Consider the following 22221-nt stretch of genomic DNA (forward strand, 5'->3'; position numbering starts at 1 on the left):
CGAACCCCTTCAAAAATTGCTTCAATCGGACATAGAAAGGCCCAAAACGACGCGTCTTTTCAATGCCCATACTCGACCGTACATTTCAAAAATATTTTTCTGATTCTCTCTGAGATGTGACGTCGCATCAAAACAAATCTCTCTCGCAACGCGATCATCAGCTGGTAAGCGCATGTTCTTTGTTTTGAAGTCTGCGCCAGTCATCTGTCGATTTGGCTGTGGGTGTCACTTCGTCTGAACATCGTTGTTGGTCCAAATCGATTGGAAGTAAACAGGTAGTCCAGATTGTTACTTCTTTGTTTTTAATAATGTTAGGTGATATCAGAATAACAAGTGATTATTATATCAACTTTTACAGTCATCAAGTTTACTATTTCTGTGTTTCAGCGCTGTGTTACGTTATTCAGATCAATCGATCGCTTACTTGAGTTCGTTGACCTGCTTTCCAACTGTTGGTATTTATATTTAGATATTATCACGTATGCGAGGGTATTTGTTTCAAATCCACATAGAAATAGAATAAAGGAACTTTAGTTTAGAACATATCTCGCGACTTTTGAAGTCTTTCTTGGCTGCGATTTAGCATATCAAATTTGAGGAACTAGATATACAGATATAATCTGCTACCACCGGTCACCGGCGGTTGCTCAGTTCCTTAGTTTTACTTCTGTACTTATTCAGGTGTTCCACCATGTTCTGGTGAATACAGAAAATTGAAATCAAACAGTAAAATCAATCATTAATAGGTATTTGTATTTAAGTCAGTAGTTCAGAAATATCCCGTACTTCTGTACTTGGTTCTGTGGGAATGACATCCATCCTTTCTGGCAGCATTGAAAGTCAGAAGGTAGAGAGTCTAAAAACTGCTACTATAGCAGTATAGTATACTGTGAAACAAACCAAACAAACCAAAATGAGGGTAACCCAGTTTGGTCCCATTACAGCATTAATGTTGCGCCAGCCTCTACTTCCAATTTTACTTTCATATCCTTAGTTATGAGTTGTTAAGTTCTAAATTATTATTATTAAACTGCATTTCAGTCCCATAATTATTGAAGAAAATATATATTGAAGTCTATGTTCGAAATAATGCAGATGGAGTGATGTATAATATGTCTTAGTCTTTGTATCACAGGCACAACTGTTGTGCCCTTTCTATATGTCATTCAGTGCACGATAATAATATTATGGAGTCTATCGGAGAATACGAATATAGCAGAAAGAATTTGATTGGCCACGGAGCTTTTGCTCTTGTATACAAAGGTCGTCATAAAAAGGTAAAGTCTATTTTACTTATACTTTCTTTATTACTGTTGTTTGGATGGCTCGAAATACAAATAGAATGCTGTGTTGAGAGAGTAGCCTTTGGCTATCGGGAATTGAATTTGAGTACAGCACTTGGATTTTTTGTGAGAAGTTTCACACATCTCCTGGGAACAACTCTCTACACACAGACACAAGCAGTGACTTGTACTTAAAGATTACTATATTTAGGACTAGATTATTTCTCATCTGGCATAGTTTATCAATTTATCACGTAAAATTGACCTGAATTTGGGTGCTGGGGTATGAATACATGTATTTCAATTGTGTCATTCTTATTTTAAAATCAACTAATTTGCAGACAAAGCTACCTGTTGCCATCAAATGTATCAACAAGAAAAATCTTGGAAGATCAAGCACTTTACTTGGCAAAGAAATCAATATTCTCAAGGTTTGATTATAAAAGAATTTATATCTATAGTTGCTTGGTATGATTTCCAGTTGTCTATGTGTTCAAATGTAATCAATAGTTTGGATTTATCAACTGTTCAAATCCATAGTCTAGACATTTTAATTAACATTCAAAGATATTTATTGATGAACTTGCGTGACAATATTTCATTCTAATAATCCAGAAAGGCTTACAAAAATTCTGCTTAAAAAAAATTTTTTTTCAGTTAATGTAAGCCTACATTTAAAAATTGAAAATATGTTATTTTGATTGTATAATTAATCAGTGTCTAAAATATGATTTTTCTTCTATAGGAGTTTCATCATGAAAACATTGTCCGACTTTATGAATGTGAGGTAGGTTATGGATAAGAATTCAATAACTATCTCACATCAATTTTAGAAAATTTTAGGGTTTGCTAATCTGACTTTTTAGGTAATCAAAAATGCATGTATTTGTTATTTTGATTTGGCTCAATTGTAAAAGGTAGTGCTTTAGGCTTCATTTCCTACTCTCAAAGTCAGTACCCGTAAGGCTTCAAAATTGTTTCTTATAGCCCGATGTGCCTTATGAATGAATTAAAACACAATCTAGGCAATTTATTGACAGCGCCTAATGGTCCGTAAAAGATGGCACTTCAACTCATATGTGCAACATAACTATCCACTCCAGTAAAGTATCTGTATTATTTGTACTGGGTTATATACCTTTCGTGCATAGCTATGCGTGAGCATTATAGTACTTCTCACAGTATTTATGACATGTTGTAAATGGTGGTAATATGTGAGCCCTAAAATGACCACATTTGATTTTATATGTAATATTCTTAAATTTACAATTTTTTTATTTAGTCATCTACACAAAGTTACTACTTAGTTATGGAGGTAAGAATATTTCTTTCCTATATTTATGTAAGTTATTGAAACAATTCTTCACTCAATTTGTATATTTATATCTTATTTCAGTATTGCAATGGTGGCGACTTAGCAGAGTATTTACAAGGTAAGGGAATTATATATTGATTTTGTAACAACTGAGATGATTTATCACCGTTGCAAACTTGATGATATTTGTTAAAGGTCATTCAAAAAGGATTTGTCTAAATCCTGTCATTCACAGGCTGTGTTATCATCAAATATTATAATTGGGAACAGATATTTCAATATTTTGCTTTTTATAGATTTGCAATATCGTTAAATGTCAAAACTCCCTCATTGTTTTAATAACATTTAAAATCTGTTTTCAAATTTATCTCTTCAGCTAAAGGCACTTTGAGTGAAGACACAATGAGACTTTTTTTACGACAAATCGCAAATGCAATGAAAACGATGCACGAACGTGGGATTTTACATCGTGATCTAAAACCCCAAAACTTGCTTCTTTCACACAAAATTCCAAATCCAAAACCACAGGATATCGTCATCAAAATTGGTAAGAAGGTTGTTTGTTATTGAAATCATACTTTTAAATATACCTGATATGATATGATAACAATGCATATGCTTGATATACATTGTTTCAATCTATCACTTAGCTATGAAATTTGAACATATGGGCAAAATATGACATATGGTAGGAATTTCATTTATATTAATCATTGAGCCCTGTAAAATATGAACATTTTTTGTATCTGGAAATGACACCATGATTCTACAGTATGACTGTATTTGATTTACTTAAAAATATTATACACTTTTAAAATTTTATTTTGAGCTTAATTTTTAAAAATGAAGAAATTTCATATGCTCAGAAATTACATAATTCAAAACGATATTGCAATGATTTGCTGTACAGTATGGCCTGAGGTCATTAAAAATCTGTTGATAAAATGATGATTACTTTTTAAAAAGAGAGAAACTATCTACTTTTGTGAAGTAATTGAACAAGTACAGTGGAAATGACTCGCATCATTTTAACTATGTATAGTTTGATGGTTTTTCAATACATGAATATAGTCTGATATAAATAACTGTGTGTATATATAGTAAGAAGAAACTTGTATGAAAAAATAGGCTCAGTTGCTTGTTTTAATCTTTCATTTGGGCAGATGGTATACGGTTATAGATGTATTTGCATTTTGAATTTACAGCTGTTATATTTGCGCCATGATTTTTTTTATAGAATAGCCACCAGCTGATATTATGTGCTTGTTATATGTTGAATTTAGGATTATAGTCAATAATGAATTCCACATGAAATGCCTGAATGATTTAATGACAAAAATATAATGGATTCTAAGAAAACTTATGTATATGATGACAATGAAATTTCATATATAATATAGTTTTCACTTTTCAGTATATTTTTCCATTAAAAAGATAATTTCAGCTTTTGGAAAACTGGATTCCCATACAGACTTACTCATTAAGTGATCAATGCAAAATTTTATGCTTTGCTCTTTAAAATGTCCCTCTCATTGTCTGAAGTATTTGTACAACCCTTGAGAATGCCTAAGATTAGTACTCATTGCTTTTAAACAAATTAAATCCCTGTAATCTTTTAATTACTTTATTTATTAAGCCTCTTTTCTTTTAATTGAACAGCTGATTTTGGCTTCGCTCGTCACCTGCAAAGCAACATGATGGCTGCAACGTTGTGCGGATCTCCTATGTACATGGTGAGATAGCAATTAGGGATTATTAAATTTAAATTTTAAACATGGGCCAAATATAAACGTGAACCAATGTTTCGTGGATATGTTACTAATATTAACTTGATTTTGTTATTAAATTAGCTTATTTTATCTATATCCTATTATGTGGTTAGCAGTATCAACAATAACACTGGTATATTGTCTTTGGGCGCTACAGAAGTGTGTGTACCAATATGGAGGTGACTAATTTTGTTCGCCTACTTTACATTAAGTTGTGTGAAGGGACTGAAACCTATGGGCAGGGTTATATTCACTTGGCTAACAAATACAGTCCCGAACTCGTTATAGGACTGAAATAAGGAACATTGGAATCAAATTATGGCCTAACCCTAACCTGGTACACATATTACGGGAGTACCTGTCTTTGTATATTTAGCCATTTAGCATGTAAACAAAGAGCATAGCAATAAAAGCAATTGAATATAAATAACACATACTAACACATACACAGCTCCTTATTTAAAACAATTCGTTCTAAAAAATTTCTTGAAATCCTTGTGTGTATTTAGACCGTTTTTAATGTTACGAAACGTGTTATGACTATTACATTGTTATTATTATTTTTGTAGGCACCAGAAGTTATAATGTCAAAGCAGTACAATGCTAAAGCAGATTTGTGGAGTATTGGAACCATAATATATCAGTGTGTTGTTGGCAAAGCACCTTTCCAGGTAAATTTTTTTTGTTAATTTTTATCTCTCCAATGCATGACTAGGCATGTAGAATATAGACGATCAATTTTTAATTTTATAATAAATGGTGGTATTAAAGAAAGGTTTCATGAGAATTTAGAATTGCTGTTTTCTTCAGTATTGGATCTATTCAGGTTATCATGAATCTATATTACGCAGCAATAGCGATATTAAAGTATTTACCAGTATATGTAATATTCTTAATTTTAGTTAGATTTATTTACATCAAAATTTTTATGTGATGCCGTTTGCCGTCTATCTATTGTAAATTTTCGCATTTCGATTTTTTTATATTTCATTTGCTTACCAGTACATATCTTCAGTCATAGCGTATATGATTAAATTATGATTTTGAGCTTTAAATTTTCGAAAAAATGTTTCAGATTTTCATTTGCTATGTTGTGACAGCCATGATAAGTTATTAGTTCATTCTGAGCAGAAACCCATGTTCATCTAAAAAAAATTGAACAGGTTTTCAGCAGGTTTTTCATCTGAGCTTATTACTTCATAGTTATCTGTTTTAAATATCATTAATTAGATTTTCTAAGAAATTATGATTTTTCAATCTTGATACCTATTTTATAATAATACGGTAGTGTTATTAAATGTTATTATTAATGTGTTATGAATAATAATATGCAAAATCATGCAAATGTCATGTCTGAGTCAAAAGTCATTAGCCAAATAGTCGCACGATGTATTTTGCAAAGTTAAAATACTTACACCGTGTATCACAACATTCTCTGAGGTATAATAAATTGGGTCGGTTTTATCTTTCCGAATTCTGTTTATTAGTGACTGCATATCCGGGGCTGCTTTTTTTGTGCTAAAACGTGAAACATCCTTTAATTAATTTGATTTGTTTTGTAATTTGACACTATTGAAAGAAAGCTTTTCAACTTTTGTTCTTTGTTCGTATTCCGGTTCCTTCTTTGATGTTCAGTTTATTGTTCTTATGAGTGATTATCTTTTGCAACTTTCTATGGAGCAATCACATACTTTTCCTTTGTATTTTATCTGGGAGATTTTGCCTTATTTGAAATTGCAATCCCTTTTTATAAACCTGACAATTGACATTTACTAATTATGTTATATGATACATTTTATCTGGGAGGTTTTGGTTTATTGAAGATTGGTCGATTGCAATTACTTTTTATAAACCTGGCATTTAATATCTGGGAGGTTTTGGCTCATTAAAGATTGCAATTCATTTTTATAAACCTTCAACAAACAACAATTATATTTTGTTTTTTTATCAATATATACACTTATACAGTGATACCACAGTAGTCGAACATAATTTGTTCAGGATTGGTGTTCGACTACCGATTTGTTGAGTACCTAAACTACTAAGATTAGCAACTCGGGTGACGTCATCTCACTCAGCGGCGGCTCGGGTATTTGAGCACCGAATTTCCGGTTTATTTTTTTGGTTAGAATTTTTTAGGCGACTGCCGAATTATTCGAGTATTGTGAGTCACACAATTTGTGACGTTCGACTACTGAGATATCGCTGTACACTTGCTTAGTCATTATTCACCAGCTAACTGTCTATTTGACCTTTTATATTTACAATTACCTTCACTTCAAGCCCATTCATGTAATGTTTTAGATATTTTCTAACTCATAACCTATCATGACATCGTATTTACCTGTGTGTGACTTGCCACATATAACTGTGTTGTTTGCAATTATAAAGCAAACACCAATAACCATTGAAATACATATTGAATTTCGAACTTATTCTGATCATGCTATTGTGTGCTGTTTGTATATTTTGATTTGTATAGAGATTATGCTGTATGATACCATGTTACATCATTTCAATATACAATCAAATAATCAATCAGTAGTTTGTCATAGATTACTATCATGTCTGTCATGATAGGATTAAAAGTTGATCAAATAACGTTACGCTTTTAGATCCCTTGTTGGACACGAAGTGGACCTATAGATCGTTTTAGTATTATATTGTTGTTGTTAGAATTATTTTTCTTGTTGTTATGAAAAAATCGCTTTAATCTCTTTAATTACTGGACCAATTGCTTTGAAATTTTCAGTGGTTAAAGGATGTTGTTGTCGTTAGAAGGATTTTACTTTATTTATTTCAAAATTGCATTTATTTTCTGTGTGCGTTATGGTATTCTTTTTTTGTGTGTGATGACATAATCAATATCTAATATTGCGAAACTTGTGGCGATTTGTTGCGTTCTGGTGGTCAGTCGAAGTCTTGAAGACTGCGGAACCATACCAATACTGTGAAAGATTACATACCCATACTACTTTGTTTTGTCTCGTGTTCATGTATTTGACCCTTGCTCTTTTGTAATTATTGATGATTGCTTGCTAATATAGAATTAGAGCAAATATGAATTTAAAATTTCCACAAAGGATAATCAAATTCCTGAACTCGTTGCTTAAATTTGAAATGTATTTTTTATCATATTTAGGCAAATACACCTCAGGAACTGAGATATTTCTATGAACAAACAAGAAAAGTTGAACCCAAGTAAGATTTTTGAACTATTTTTTTTTATTCTCCGAATCTGGTTTTGATTCAATCTTGCTTACAGAGGTATTGGAATGCTAGATCATTGTATTTTAATAAACAATATTTTTTAATCAATATATATATTTTAATCATGCTGATTTAATAACTCTTCACATCATATGTGTTATATATTCAATTCTTCGACAGCTTCGAGTGATAATTGTTCATCATTGAAGTCAATGCCGAGCCTTACTAAAGATTTACAAATTTTTTACAGTCAAGAGTCAAGTTTCAGTATCGCCCTCATTTATCAAATAAAAAAGTTTGATTTTATTACTCTAATGTAATGATTTGAAACATAATTAGGATTGAAAGATAATTGAAACAATGATATATGAATTTTGCTTGATGAATAATATAATTTGATAATGATAAGTTAATAAATGATTTTCTAGTCTTTGCTCTGCTGTACTATTACCTATAGTAGGTGACAAGTAAATATATCTCAGTATTACAATTATTTATCTATATGGGTATTTATTTTCACAGAATTCCACCTGGTACATCACCCACATTACGTGATCTTTTGTTGAAACTTTTAAAAAGAAATGTGAAAGAAAGAATCAACTTCCTGGATTTCTTTAATCATGAATTTTTGCTCTCATCCAAAACAAAAAGTTGTAAGTGGACAATTATTTGAAAAAATTTTTTTGGTCAATTTATTTCATAAAAATCACATTACTTGCTAACAAAAAGTGTATATGTCTTTTTTAGCTGATATCATATTGTCTGTAAAATGCATAGATTGGCAATGTCAATACTCTAAAACATGATTGATTTAATTTTTTGATTTATTTGTGTTTCAGCTTCTCCAGTACCGGTTCCCAATCGCGTCAACAGTTTTCCAACGAGTCCAAATTCGAGCAACAATTCAGATCCACGAAGTATTATCGCTGAATCGCCTCAGGTATTATTGTCAGATTTATATCATAAAATTATTGTTTTGACAATTAGAGTTGAAATGTCATTTTGACTTTGAAATATAATTTTATTTATGTAATCTTGTGATCCCAGAAGACGATATCCACTTATACATTGTGTTTTGTTTGGGTTAAATATTTATCCTCTAAATAATAATCGTATATTTATAACATAAAGTGAAAGGATGGCCATTATTGAATTAGCCCTTCTGAGGTCCATCTATTTTGTGAACTAAAGTTAATTATAACCTTATGCTCTGCCAACCATGAACCCACTATAAATCAGAGAATGTTTGTTGTTATGTATTGTTCCAAAATCGTGGTGAATCAATTATTACCACAAATAATAAATATAACGTTATCAGAAGTGGAAAATTACAACTAAAAATACAACAGTTTCTCATTTGCCAGAAACTTGGATCAAATTTTTAAAATTGAATGATGATAATTTAGTATTCGTTTTAAATTAAGTAGTACAAGATACTATTTTTAATTCATCTGTTCGTAATACCTAGAACACAGGTCTTATTCTCCTTGTAAAGATTTAAATTTTGAAAGTGAAATTGTATTGATATAAACATGTGACTCAATTCATAACATCTTTATTTTTAAGTCTCGTCATAATCATGCATTAAATTTATACGATGATAGTTTCGCAAAGTTACAAATATGGAAAATCTCCCATGTTGTTAGTAATACTTCAAAATAATATATTTCCCGTAGAAGGCTTACTGATAGTAAGTAGGCGTGATTGCGAAAAATTGATGACGTAATCCATGGCCGCTTACGTCATTTCGTTTTGATTTGGTTCTAATTTTCTACATTGTTTAAATATGTTTCTTCCAAGCAAGGGCTATAGATACATTATACTATTTCAGCATACCTTATCCATGGCTTATGCTTGATCTTATATAAGGAAAATAAAAATTTTGTATGACTGGAATTGCATCATCCAATTTTTTTTGAGTGATACTATATTCGTGAAATTTTTAAAATACTTCTTATTCAAGGTCAAAACGTGAAATTACTAATCTTAACTCAAGCAAATATATTTTTCTAAAGTTTATGAGAAATTTCTAGTCACTGATTAGTTGTGTGTAGTCATTTCCTGAAAGTGAATGATGGTGCAGTAATATCTGGCAAACATTTATGATCACAGCGTACTTTTCATAATGTAAATATTATACCATATAAAAATATAAAAATTATGAATGAGTACTATTTTGTAATGAGATTCATCACACATAAATTTCATAAATGTCCTTTCCTTATACAGACAAATTAGTTTTATTGAATTTGCCAGGAAATTGGTTGTCATGACGTACATATTGACAGCCACAATCATCAATCGAACTCATCCCACATCACGCCCATCTCACGCTTTGTTCACGTTATATTGAGCTGTCTCAACTGGTACAAGTATTGACGAAATTCACATTGCATTGCCTTAGGGCACAAATCAATATTTTATAACACTCGCTTAAGATAGACGAAACATAGAGAGTTGAAACGAGACACCGCGGAAGTAACCGCATTCCTATGTTGTTGTCGTCTGTTCAACTCGCACTGGTTTTATTTCACCATGCTTATGACCTTTTGGTTAATGACAGATAACAGGCAGAGATCACTGCTTATCTTAATGGGCCTCATACTAAGTAATCTTTCAGAATTTGAAAAGTATCCAGTACTTTGCAATAGGTTCATGGTAAATTATTTAAATAAAAATAATAAAATTGAAAGTTACTTGTGGTGGTATGTAATTTTTGATTCAATCGCTTTTAAAAAAGCGTTTGCCAACGATATGACCTTGTTTAGCATATTTTATCATGCATCAAAAAATTTCTGTAGCATGCAAATAAATCTATGTCAGATGCTTTGACATTGGATTGATGGCATATTGATTTGTAACATTATGATCGCCTTTTTATTATAGAGTAGGCTATGATTTAAAATTCTGGAAATGAAAAGTTTAGTTTCTGTTTTTTTGTTCTTTATTCGATTGAAAAATTGGGCTGTCATTTGAGATATCACTGTGCCATTGTCACCTGCAGGGTATCATGCTTTTAATGCATGGACACCATGACATGATAGATTTGAAGCACACAATTAATCAACAATTTAATGTAAATTTATCTTTGATCTTTAGTTAAAGAAAACCATCGTTCATTGGTCACTAATAATATATCATTAGGAATTTAATATTGTTATTTTGTTGTCCTTATCCTATTCTATTTTTAACACAAATTCCTTCGTTGCAGAGGATAACAGAGTGTTCCCCTTCAGAAGGTGATCCTTTGTTTTTGCGGCTTTCAACGTCCAGTTCACAGGACTCTGAAGACTTTGTTATGGTATCCCACCCCTTCTCATCAAGTAAGAGCAATTTCCTCCCATATGTTTTAGTTGTCATGGAAAGAGAGCAATTTTTATTCTCTCTAATAGGAGAGAAAGAGTTATCTCTTTTGAAAATTTTAAAATTCTCTCGATTTGCGTTCTCTCTTATTCTCTTTGTCTTCGATGACTCTCGATTTTACTTTTCTCTCATATTATTTAACTGCTTGTTCTTTGTTCTGCAAATCCCAACGGTACTCAAAATTGCAATATAAAATTGCTGAGTGCTATAATATTGAGGTCATCAGGATAATACAATGCTCATAATAAGCTTCACACAGAGGGCATTCTAAAAATAGCAATAAATTCTAATAGGGTATGTGAATTATAACATGGTTGATTGGTTGCTTTGAATTATTGCATAAATTTGCAATTTTTCATTGGAAATATCTTTAAAAGAAACTGATGTCCAGTATTTCATTCAAAACTGAATAATTGAATATCCAAGATTAAAAAATTTCATAAAAAATCATGGCGTATCATGGTGAATTTCATAATATATATAGATATATCAATATTTTGCTGCAATCAAAAACAGATTACGGTAATATAAAATTATTCATATAAAAAATTCATTATTCATACTCATTTTTGAATGTGTTGTCAACCTAATAATGTTTTTAATACCATCTAACCTCTGTTCAGATGATAGCCTTAGCACTGCACACAATACCAACAATAGCAATGGTGGGAATGATAACAAACGCACAAAATCATCAAATTCAAGTAATTCCCCGAGTCAGAATTCTCGACATCAGCACAGGAAAGGTACACTACATCATATTTTGTATGAAAATGACTTGAAAATTTAAAGTAGAACAGAGAATAATGGTTGAAATATTAGTTCATAATATACTCGAGGAAAATTTGAAAAAATAATATAAGCTCAGCAAACGATACATATTCACTAAGTATTCAATTATTCCATTATTTTTAGGTTATTTTCCCCCATTTGTTTGAAAATGTGTAATCTGAGCAGTGCACATAGCTCCGAGTCACGTTTGGCTGTGCAAAAAAACTCAATATGGCAATGTATTGAAATACTGTCTTTCTAAATGATGCATATACATACATTATTGTATATTTGTATTCATTTATGTAGTAAGCTAAGTAGTGGCCATTGTTACAACATCTCATTGGATAGTTCTATTTATGGATAATGCACGATGAAGTATAACTAATGACTTTTATTTTACTTAATCTAGACAAATCACAAATGTCCCCAAGTCACTCTTCGAAAGCTTCGGACTCGATACAGCGCTTGCCAAAAGAATCGAGCGTACGATCTCCATTCCTAATGCGGAGAACGAGTGCAGGAAGTCCACTCACTGTAAGATACTCTGCGGCTTCATTGCGACGTCGAGCAGGAAGTGGAAGTGACTCAGACGTCAGTACAAGATCTCGGCCTTCTCCTGTCCCAATTCCGGTTCCGACGCAGGTAGATTTTATTATTTCTCATGAAATTTCTTATGAATAAATCATTTTCAATCTCACATCATTGTCGCTCAGCATAGTGAATTAATCCTTAATTTAGATGTGGGAAACTTGTATTTTTTCAGCTTGTAATTAAATTTAAGTAAAGTTTTCTGTTTAATTCATGTTTGTATAAATTTGTGAAATTGAATTCATTGACTCGGAACTTTCATTTCTATACTGATTTGAGGGATGACATTCTAAAAACACTTTTAAAATATAGGATCAAATTTGGGATATGTAGAATATATATATAATGATATTTTGTGAAAAAAATGACAACGTGGATATATGGATAGTAGTACGCGTCATCTTCAACCTCCCATGGTATATCCCTCGGAAATAGCAGGGTCTTTTTTCAAACTTTTCCCTTCAAAATGTAATAACCTTAGTAACCTTTTACCACAACCCTCGTAAACATCTTACTTCAAATATTCTTGCCATTACAAATACCAGTGTCAATAATATTTACTAGAAAGAAGAACTAACTTCTGTCAACCACTTATTTGTTTAATGACGATACTAAAGTAACCATAATATGATGGGAACATTGAGTGGCAAAGCATAGCGTCATAAATCCTTTGTCTGCCGTTGTTATGTTAGGGTGTGACGTTGAACAACAAGTGGTTTACGAATAATAATTTTTTTTATATAGGGATTATCTAGGTTTTATGCTTGATTTTTAATCTAACTATATTTGATCCCATATATTTAATTTGATAACTCCGCCTTAAAATTGCATATTGCATCATTTATATATTACTTTATTGTAATTTAAGTCAATAAAATGATACATAATGTCATTCGGTTCACGCCTATTTGTGTTAAGCAAATAACAAAGTTCTGAAAGTATGATATCAACGCGATAATAGTAAATGTTATGATCCATTTTATGCATTGAGAGAGATGATTGATTACCGTAGTTCGATCCATTCCCTGGCCATTGACCCCAAAAATATTCTTCGTATACTTTATCACTGCAAAATTTTCGATACTTGTTTTGAGGTTGTCATCGTGAATAAATGGGCTTATAAACTGGTTTAAATGCCCATAACCATCATCCTGGTTCTCATTATCTATTTCATTTGAAAATAAGTAGGTAATTCTAGCTTGGTCATCTTATCCTATGTTGTTAACTGAATATCTTCGAACGTATAAACTAAACATTATTTGTTTATCTATAGGTTGAAAATTATGAAAGAATCGAGCGTAAAAATTCCATGTCAAGTAATAGTTCCATATCATCAATAGAAGATAGAAGTAGGCTACGATCTCAATCCATGTCTCCATTATGCATTGATGGTGGAATTCAAAGCATCGAGCAAAGTGGTGGAATTACAAGAACAAGCAGTAATCAGGTATACACTCTTGCTCAGATAGTATTTCTCAAACTCAGCCTTCGGCCCCCAGGGGGCCACGGACTGGTTCTCAGGGGACCAACTTCACTTTCAGGTATCTTTGTCATGACCACAATAACTTCAGGTCAATTGATTGCGATTTGTTTTATTCTTGAACTGTAATGCTTTTATTTTTTTGCACTTGTTTTTGGAGTTATTTATTATTGAACATGGTGCATAAAGGTAACTGATAGAAACGCACTAAAAGCAAAAATACCTATATTTATAAAATGGGGCGCAAGTGTTGAGAGTCCCTGGAGTCACAGATAGTGAAAGTTCGGGAACCTCTGATTTGGAAAATCATAATCCTTCGTTTGTAAAATAAGTAATTCAAGATGCAAGGTTTTATTGGATTGTTAATCAACTTTGATCGTAAATACTAATGCCTTCTGTTCGTTTTCTAAAGAGTTTGTCAAAATCTCCGTACATTGGAACACCAAGTTCGTTTGAAAGTTCATCTGCTTCTCCTGCCGCCATTCGAAAACCCAGGCGACTATCTGGTGCTACCCCGTCTGAATTTTCACCCATAATGGAAAATCCATACGATTCTGGAACTACTGTTACAAAAGGTAAATTAATGAGATGATATTCAATGATTCTAAACTGTCTTTATTTTTTGATTTTATACTGTGTGCAAGTAGATTCTCATGATACAATCTAGTTTTGCTGGTTAAAAATTACCTACTCAAAATTCTACTGGTTAGCTTAAATTGGATATTTGGAATGCATATTATATAAAGCCGTAAAATAATGATATAGCAGCCATCACTCTAACCGCATATAGCTAATTATATAGTTTATTATTACAATCCTCCTGTATATTGTTTTGACTACCAACTGCCATTTTGTTTGAGATTTAGTTTAATGGTGAAAAAATATTTAATTTGAAGCTCTGTAGAATTTGCCATGAATAATAAGTCAGTAAGAGATCTGAAATGCGAATATTTTTTAATTTTTCTTATTTTTATTTCACATCATCAGCCAAGTTTGTGAACACTCCACCTCAGTCGAATCGTGTTCGTGCCATATCTAATTATGCAGTTGAACGTCAAATGACTAGAGCACAAACTGTACCTGATCTTGGAAAGCTTGAACAAAGACATCCAAGTGCCATGGGCTCCACCACGTTACCAAGGTAAGTCGGAAAAAGATTTCTCACTGAACACAAAATAGGCCTATGGATTGATTTGGTATTCTTGTGGAGATAAAAATTTGCTTTCTTCCTACTGCTACACAGATTGCTTTCAAATATTCAAAGTAAAAATGTCTTCTTTTTTTTATTCTATGCGCTTCGGGTGCCCATTGTTTTCACTTAAATTTTACAATTTGAGAATTTTTCTGATGACTAGCATTGCCCAACAGACACTATACACTTATAGTAACTTACATTATCCCCTCTGTATACAAAAGAATTGTACTCTTTTGTTTTTGCAATAATCCTTAATGAAATTTGTTGCAATGCAAAAAAAACGATTTCAATCTTTAATCATACACAGGTCGAAAAGTTCCGCAGGATTGTCAGAACAAGTGATGCGTATTTTGTTTGGAGAAAATGCTCTCGATACTTCATTTCATCGCAGAACTTTTGGAATTTTACCTGCCAGTCTTGCTCATCGAAATATTGCAGCAGCTTGCCAAATATCAGGTATAGAGGATGCTATTTTATAGATTGTTCGTATACTTTTGATCATTAATTAAAACATACTTTAAAAAGAAGGTTGTTTCTGCAATATTTTTTACAAAAAGTACAAAATTTTGTTTCACTGTATTGAATTAATCCACAATCATAAATATGGATTTGTTTACAGGTCACACTCTGACATCATCTATAACTCCACCAAATTCGCCGCAAGATTGTCAAGCATTATTGAAAGTGAATCGCAAAAACGCTCTCTGGACGCCACCTCGTTATGTGCAAAGTTCTGAACCAACAATACTTGAACAAGCCAAAAAGTTTTTTCCCGCTGACACAAGCAATGGATCAGGTATAATAATGATTTATTGTGGAGATAGAATTTGAAATCAAAATTACTCTTTTGTTAGGTCAGCTGGCTTGCGGTGTTGAGGAGACTAGAGTCATTTACTCGACTCGAGTAGTACTCGAGCCCCATGTAAGTCGACAAGACGTCTTAATCACATGGCGAACCTCTCGTTCGGCTACCCAATTGAAAATGGCAGTATAGGAAATAATGAAACAGATATAATTCTCCTAATTTTTATTATAGGAACTCCCATGAACAGAAATGTCAATTTCATTGTGGGAACTCCGCCTTCTCTCACCGATGCATTGACACCGCCTATTGGCAGCCCAACAACAAATGACAATGGAATATTGACTGGAAATGCAAGATTCCGTAAAGATTCTCATAATGTAAACAATGATGGTAAAGAATCTCATGTAGATGCTTCTGATCATCTTAAGGAACTCGAGGATCAAGTGCTCAGATCACAGCTCGATAACTCAGCATTATTAAGTCTCCGAGGCTTAGATACTTTTCCTGGTTTTTCTGACTCTGGTGTGGACATGTTGTCACCAGAAGACGAGGGTCAGGTAAGCGAATTTAATTTTAAGTTTCTTTGAAAATATGTAGTGTGTTATCAACACTTTCAAATATCATTTAAATTTTTGATAAGTTCAAGGTGAGAAGTTACGTCACATAAGTAGCAAGCATGGTTGTGACTGGAGCTGTGGAATTGACTCAGACCTTTGACCCCAAGCTCAAAATCATTGTTGGGTAGACTTGAGTCATACTCAACACGACTCCGAGCAATTCAAAAAACAACTCCGACTCATGGTTGACAAAATTTTAACGCAGAATCCCGATTCCAGTTTGAAAGAAATTTTGACTTTGGCTCTCCCTTACCTGGGAAAACACATTTTGATCACAAAAAATCTGGAAAATTTGGCTCAGATTGCCATCATTAGAGTTCTAAAATTCTAACTCTCTGCTCTAGGAACGACTAGACTAATCGTATAATGTAACATGTGTGGATTGATTGACAAATAAATCAACTTCAAACTGCCGTTAATTGACTGTCGGTGACGTCGAAATACTCTTAACCAGAAGAATTTCAAATCCAATTTTTCTTAATTCAGGCCTCAGAAGTTCGTGAGCTTCAATTTTACTGTCGGTTGTCAGATTGCATTAGTGAAGTAGCAGAAGAACACACTACACCCCTTGCCTGTGGTTTTGTTCCCGATATTACTTCATCTGCAAAACACTGGGATATGTTCGAAGGTGATCCACTGCATCATGTCACTCATAAACAAAGGTAATTTTTTTGAAATTTCTTAGAAGGTTTTCTGGTTGGGCTTGGCATTAGGAGAATACAGAATTTTTACTCCATGGCGAAATCTGCCTCTCGTTTGGTTACCATGTCTGGTATGGGAATAGGTTCCAGATGAATGGACTTTAGCATTAGGAACATGCAAGGTTTTCCCGTACATCTGAGACACAAAACTGGTTAACTATTCTGATAGGGACAACGGAAGATTGCGGTTCGTCATATGATTAAGCCAGGGTTTCTCAAATTGAGCCCTTGGCCCACCAAGGACAGAGATACGGTTCTCTGGGGGCCATGAGCAAAGTCCTCCATTAGGTACCCCATTGGCTACATTAATTTGAATCAAATTGATAGTGATTTGTCTAATTTGCTGGCTATAATGCATTTATTCTTTTACTTTCGTTTGCTGGCCTTTTATCACTAATGTTGCACTATTTTTATAAAAGAGCTACAAGTGTGTAGAGTCCATTAATGATAGATATAGATCATGAGACTTTAAGAACTGCTGGATTTAGCTCTCTCATCAATCTTTCTCTCTCTCACGATATAAAAATGAAAATTGTATTCATATTATGTTTTTGATCAATAATCTGAATACAATTATTTAACATTTAGACAATGTGAACAGCTGCTTTTATATTTGCGAGCATTGCAAATTCTTGCCACTGCTTTACATACAATAAGGAATAAAGTGAAAATGGGAACACTGAAAGTCACCAGTAGTATTAAAGAAGGTATTGTGTACTGAATTTTTTATTTCATTTTGGGTTAGCAATGTACCATGTACCTCAGTTTGGTTCATAAAGACTATGAAACCACCTTTTCTTCATTTAGTGTGTTATTACTTATCGATCTTAAGATCGGTAAGTATGTTGATAGGTATTTGTATGTCTGTGTGTTAGATGCACGCGATATCTCACGGAAGCAAGGTTGAATCTGCTCCAAATTTTGCATGTGCATTCATCATAGCTCGGATCAGAAGCCTATTGATTTTGGATGGATTATGTCTTATAATTAGCGAGTTATTAATTAATTAGTGATGGGACACATGGTGTCACTATGGAGTAAGACCACTGTTTTGGGGGATCCCCTAACCTTCGATCGATAAGTTTCTGTTTCTAACCGATATTCTAGTTTATTCTTTGTTGAGTCATAATTCTTACAAATTTTCTGCACTCTATGATAATCTATTTGTTTTTGTGCATCAACAGTATTATTATTTTTGTTTTTAGTTGTTCGGGAATTGAACGTACGTTACAAAAAATTCTGCCAACTTTGCCAAGATTCCAAACAACAATGCGATTTAGCAAAAGTCAAACGAATGAATTTTATATCTGCTGACAAAATATTGTATTTCCATGCTGTCAATGATGTAAGAAACTTTTTCCATTTTTTTATGTTTTTTTTAATAGTCTTCCAGAAAAACATAGCCACTTTCTTGGTTACAATCATTCCAGCACCGTTTATGAATATGCTTGCCATCGCACCTCTGATTACCTTGAGTATGTTCGAAAATTCAAATTCTGCAGGGTATATTTATTTGAGAAAGGATTGCTGGACTCTTCCCAGTCGTAGGGTGGTTCATGTAACCTCTGGTCAGTTACGGCTTCCTTCACCATCAAGACCATACATCTGAAAATAATAATTGGCTAACTAATCCAATACCCGACACATACTTGTAACCGGACAATAGGGCATGTTACACCATATGATTAAGTTCCCCTATCAATTTTCCTCTCTTCGGGGATAAATATGCAAATCATAAACAATCATAAAATGACTGAATGCCTCCTGATATTGTCGTTCACATCTTTCTCTCCTTGTTGAGTTCCATCATTTTTGGTGAGCACACGAATGATTTTGTTTGATTTGGCCCTCCAATCAAATATCATATTACTATTTCTTCCATGTTCCAAATGTAATTACTGTCATTCTTTTTTTCCAGTGCCGAACTGCAGCATTGGACGAGGTGTTTGAGGGGAATTCAGTGCAATGTATGAAGAGATACAGAAGAGCTTTATTATTATTGGAAGGAATGTCACTTTGTACTAATAGTAATTTGGACAGAACTAGGCTATCAAAATGTAAGTATCTCTTTGTGTGGTTAAATAATATCTCAGGTTCAAATCTGATGCCCACTATCTCATCCAGTGTGAAATAAATTGGGTAGGGAACGCCAAACTGGAAGGATTCCAGTTCTTCCAAAAATTTTAGCTCCTCACATATCAGTGGCTGCTTGTATGGTGCCTTGTTCAGAGCGAAATGCGTTATATATATATATAAAAAAAATCTCATATCTTGATATATCTCGTGTATATCTATGATTAAATAAATTCATTTTTTTTATAATATTACATTTTTATTTTATTTTCAGATAAACGAGGCATCGATCACAGGTTGAAACATCTCGAACAAGTGTGGGCCTCATCAATTCATGACCAATTGCCGCAGTAAATGTCATTAGATCATGCTTGGTCAAGTGTACTTTTTCCTAATTCCCAAATATCGATCGAATGATGAAAGGATTCACTATCAATGAACTAGCAACTGAGTGCTAGCAGACTTGTTGAGGATTCCATGGTTCAAATGATTACCCATCACTTGATATTTATTAGTTATCATACAGCCTTTTTGTTAGCCCAGCCTAACAAAGATCATCCCTTTTCGGCAAGGTTGAATTTTTCTCAATTGAGCTTTGAATAATATGGAGACTGCCATGATTTTTTTTTATCAAAACTGATCTTTCCTTTTTATTGTATCATTTCCTTCTTTTCTTATTTTGAAATGTACTTTATGAAATTTTGTTTTTCGATTTGATTCTTTTTGTATGATTTCGATAACTGTATTCTTTTTTTTTTTTGATTAAGCATTGTTTGATTTTAGAGGTATTACCACAGCACCCATATAAAGAAACAAAAAAATAACATTCCAAAATTTTTGCAAAAATGTGAGTATGTGGTGGAAATTCGAATTTGGTGAAACCTGGACATTCAGATTCTTTTCGTGAATTTAAAAACAAGAAGATGTGCTTTAGTAAGAGCGATAAATCCACGTAAAATTGTGCCTGCCCAAGTATTGGTGAATTTTTTCATGCTCGCTGTGTTATATTCAGTGCCCTCTGATACTAGATATTATCGAATATTTGGTCGTGTATCGTGCCGTGGTCTTGTCTCTGTTATCTTTATTTCTCTTATAACCACCAGCTTCTTGTAAACTATTGTATAGTATAATGTGCAATGTGGTTTATTTTGTTCATATTTAATATTGTTTTGCACGTTTTTTTGTTATTTTAGCATATCTCCCGTTTGAACAGGAAGTTACAACATAGCTTAGTTGTCACTATGCTTTTTGAAAAATAGATAGGATTTTAGGCAGAATTAATAATTCTATAGCTATTCAGATTTGGTTTGTTAGCTCAGAAATTTTGCTGTCAGAAGGGTTGTTTTTCTTTGATTAGACTTTATTTTTGCTTATTTAGTCTAAATATAGTCTTTATCATTTTGATTATATATAATCAAATTAATTTTTTTCGAAAAAACTATTAGTTCTATTATACTTTTCCAATGGCTGGGCATATTTGCATCATTCAAAACCATTGACCCCAATGGTCAGGTTATGAAATCTTGAAATTCTATTTCAGTTATTTTTGTTGAGTTTTATGTCATGCTTGTCATTGATGGAAAAATATATATGTATATCGCTGGTGCGCTTTCTTTTAAACTTAATATAAGTAATTATTACGCTCGGTCAATGAAAGTAATAAATAATTTAAAACTAAACATTTCTTATTATATAGCAGAGTTGATATGAATAGTATCCTGAAATTTAGATACTGACTGGCATTTAGATTTCAAAAATACATTCAAGATTTATAGACCAAAATGAATTTGACATGATCCTCATAGACGAATTCTCCTTAATACAGAACATATTAATAAAAGCAATCTGCTGTTACTCAAGGCATGACCGAAATTTTTTCTAATGCAATTGTTAAAATTTTGTTAGCACATTCATATTTAATAGCAGTTATCAAGAATTCAATAAATAGGGTTTTAAAATTGGACAAGTACTATCCGGAAATATATATGTTGGTATAGTGTGGTAGAATCATAGCTTGTATAATATAGGAACACTCATGATAACTTTCTATTATTAAAGATTTAATAATAATTAACAATCTTGAATTTTAACCTAAATTTTTTTGGTACAAAGATCTTTATTTTTATGAACCTCAACCGTTTTAAGTAAATTTATCATTTCTTTTTATTGTTGTTTGTAATATTATTATATTTATATGTATATACTTGTGTCCATTCTGTCTGTAGATTTTTGTTCAGAAATAAAACTAAATGCTCAATACTTATGAAATCTTTGTATTAAATATTAGTTGTTAAAGAAGGTGGTATAGGCCAGGGAATAGGCATTATAGTTAGGATTTTACCATACGTCCCGGTTCAGCCGGGACAGTCCTGATTTTTACAAATTGTCCCGCCGTCCCGGGCGGTAGACCTAAATGTCCCGGCTATTTAGTATGACTGTCATAATTATTTTTATTAGATATCAACACAAATTTTTTTTTTAACTGTGGCAACCGATTTACCACTGATTTGCAATTCACTTTACTAAATCAGATAGAGAGAGAGAAATTATCATGTCATAGTTATGTATGAACCATACGTTAATTTAACGCCCAACTGTACTGTCGTTGAATCATCAAAATGCCAAAAACAAAGTGCAAGTTTTCTAATGAGTTGAAGAAAGATTTCCTCTGTTGAAGCAAAGACCAATAGAGGATATTTTTATAAGATTTACAGCTAATTTTGTTACTCGGGATCGAACTAAGGTCTTTCCAATCTACACTGTGCCGTTTTTTTGCTTCGTATATATGGTGAGCTTAATTATAGTTATAAGTTAATCATGATTCATGCGGGAAGTTCAATGTGATCACTAGTGTACTGAGAAGAGGGGTGTCGGTCTGGAACGGTTGACAAGCCTTGTTTTTTGTTTTAAGTTATCACCGAACCCAACTGCAATTTTTTGGGTATGGGCAGTGGTGGGATTCAAATTTTTTGTCAGCCGGTTCCATCACAAAAGTTCATATTTTTCGGCAGGTTCTGTTACATGTTTTTTTAGTAATGCTAACCGGTT

General features: G+C 32.6%; 1 protein-coding gene across 1 annotated transcript; it reads left to right on the forward strand.

Annotated features, from left to right (window-relative positions):
- Positions 1–1022: 1022 nt before the first annotated feature.
- LOC120345538 (serine/threonine-protein kinase ULK1-like) lies at positions 1023–21432 on the forward strand. Its single transcript, XM_039415023.2, has 25 exons — positions 1023–1277; positions 1625–1714; positions 2029–2070; positions 2566–2598; positions 2680–2716; positions 2975–3145; positions 4258–4331; positions 4937–5038; positions 7510–7568; positions 8100–8230; positions 8417–8517; positions 10789–10900; positions 11564–11686; positions 12124–12356; positions 13576–13749; positions 14195–14357; positions 14770–14923; positions 15285–15433; positions 15597–15773; positions 16014–16339; positions 16886–17061; positions 17689–17807; positions 18306–18445; positions 19019–19157; positions 19448–21432. The coding sequence occupies exons 1-25, from the start codon at positions 1188–1190 to the stop codon at positions 19525–19527; spliced, it is 3195 nt and encodes a 1064-aa protein (XP_039270957.2). The 5' UTR covers positions 1023–1187; the 3' UTR covers positions 19528–21432.
- The last annotated feature ends 789 nt before the right edge of the window (positions 21433–22221 follow it).

This window comes from Styela clava, chromosome 8, assembly GCF_964204865.1.
Source record: "Styela clava chromosome 8, kaStyClav1.hap1.2, whole genome shotgun sequence".
NCBI lineage: Eukaryota > Metazoa > Chordata > Ascidiacea > Stolidobranchia > Styelidae > Styela > Styela clava.

Bases quoted from the DNA above. Each gene is read 5' to 3' on its own strand.
- LOC120345538 (XM_039415023.2), top strand. From the start codon at position 1,188: ATGGAGTCTATCGGAGAATACGAATATAGCAGAAAGAATTTGATTGGC. The intron at 2,717-2,974 runs GTAAGGGAATTA...TTATCTCTTCAG, and splicing joins CTTAGCAGAGTATTTACAAG to CTAAAGGCACTTTGAGTGAA. The intron at 18,446-19,018 runs GTAAGAAACTTT...CTTTTTTTCCAG, and splicing joins ATTTCCATGCTGTCAATGAT to TGCCGAACTGCAGCATTGGA.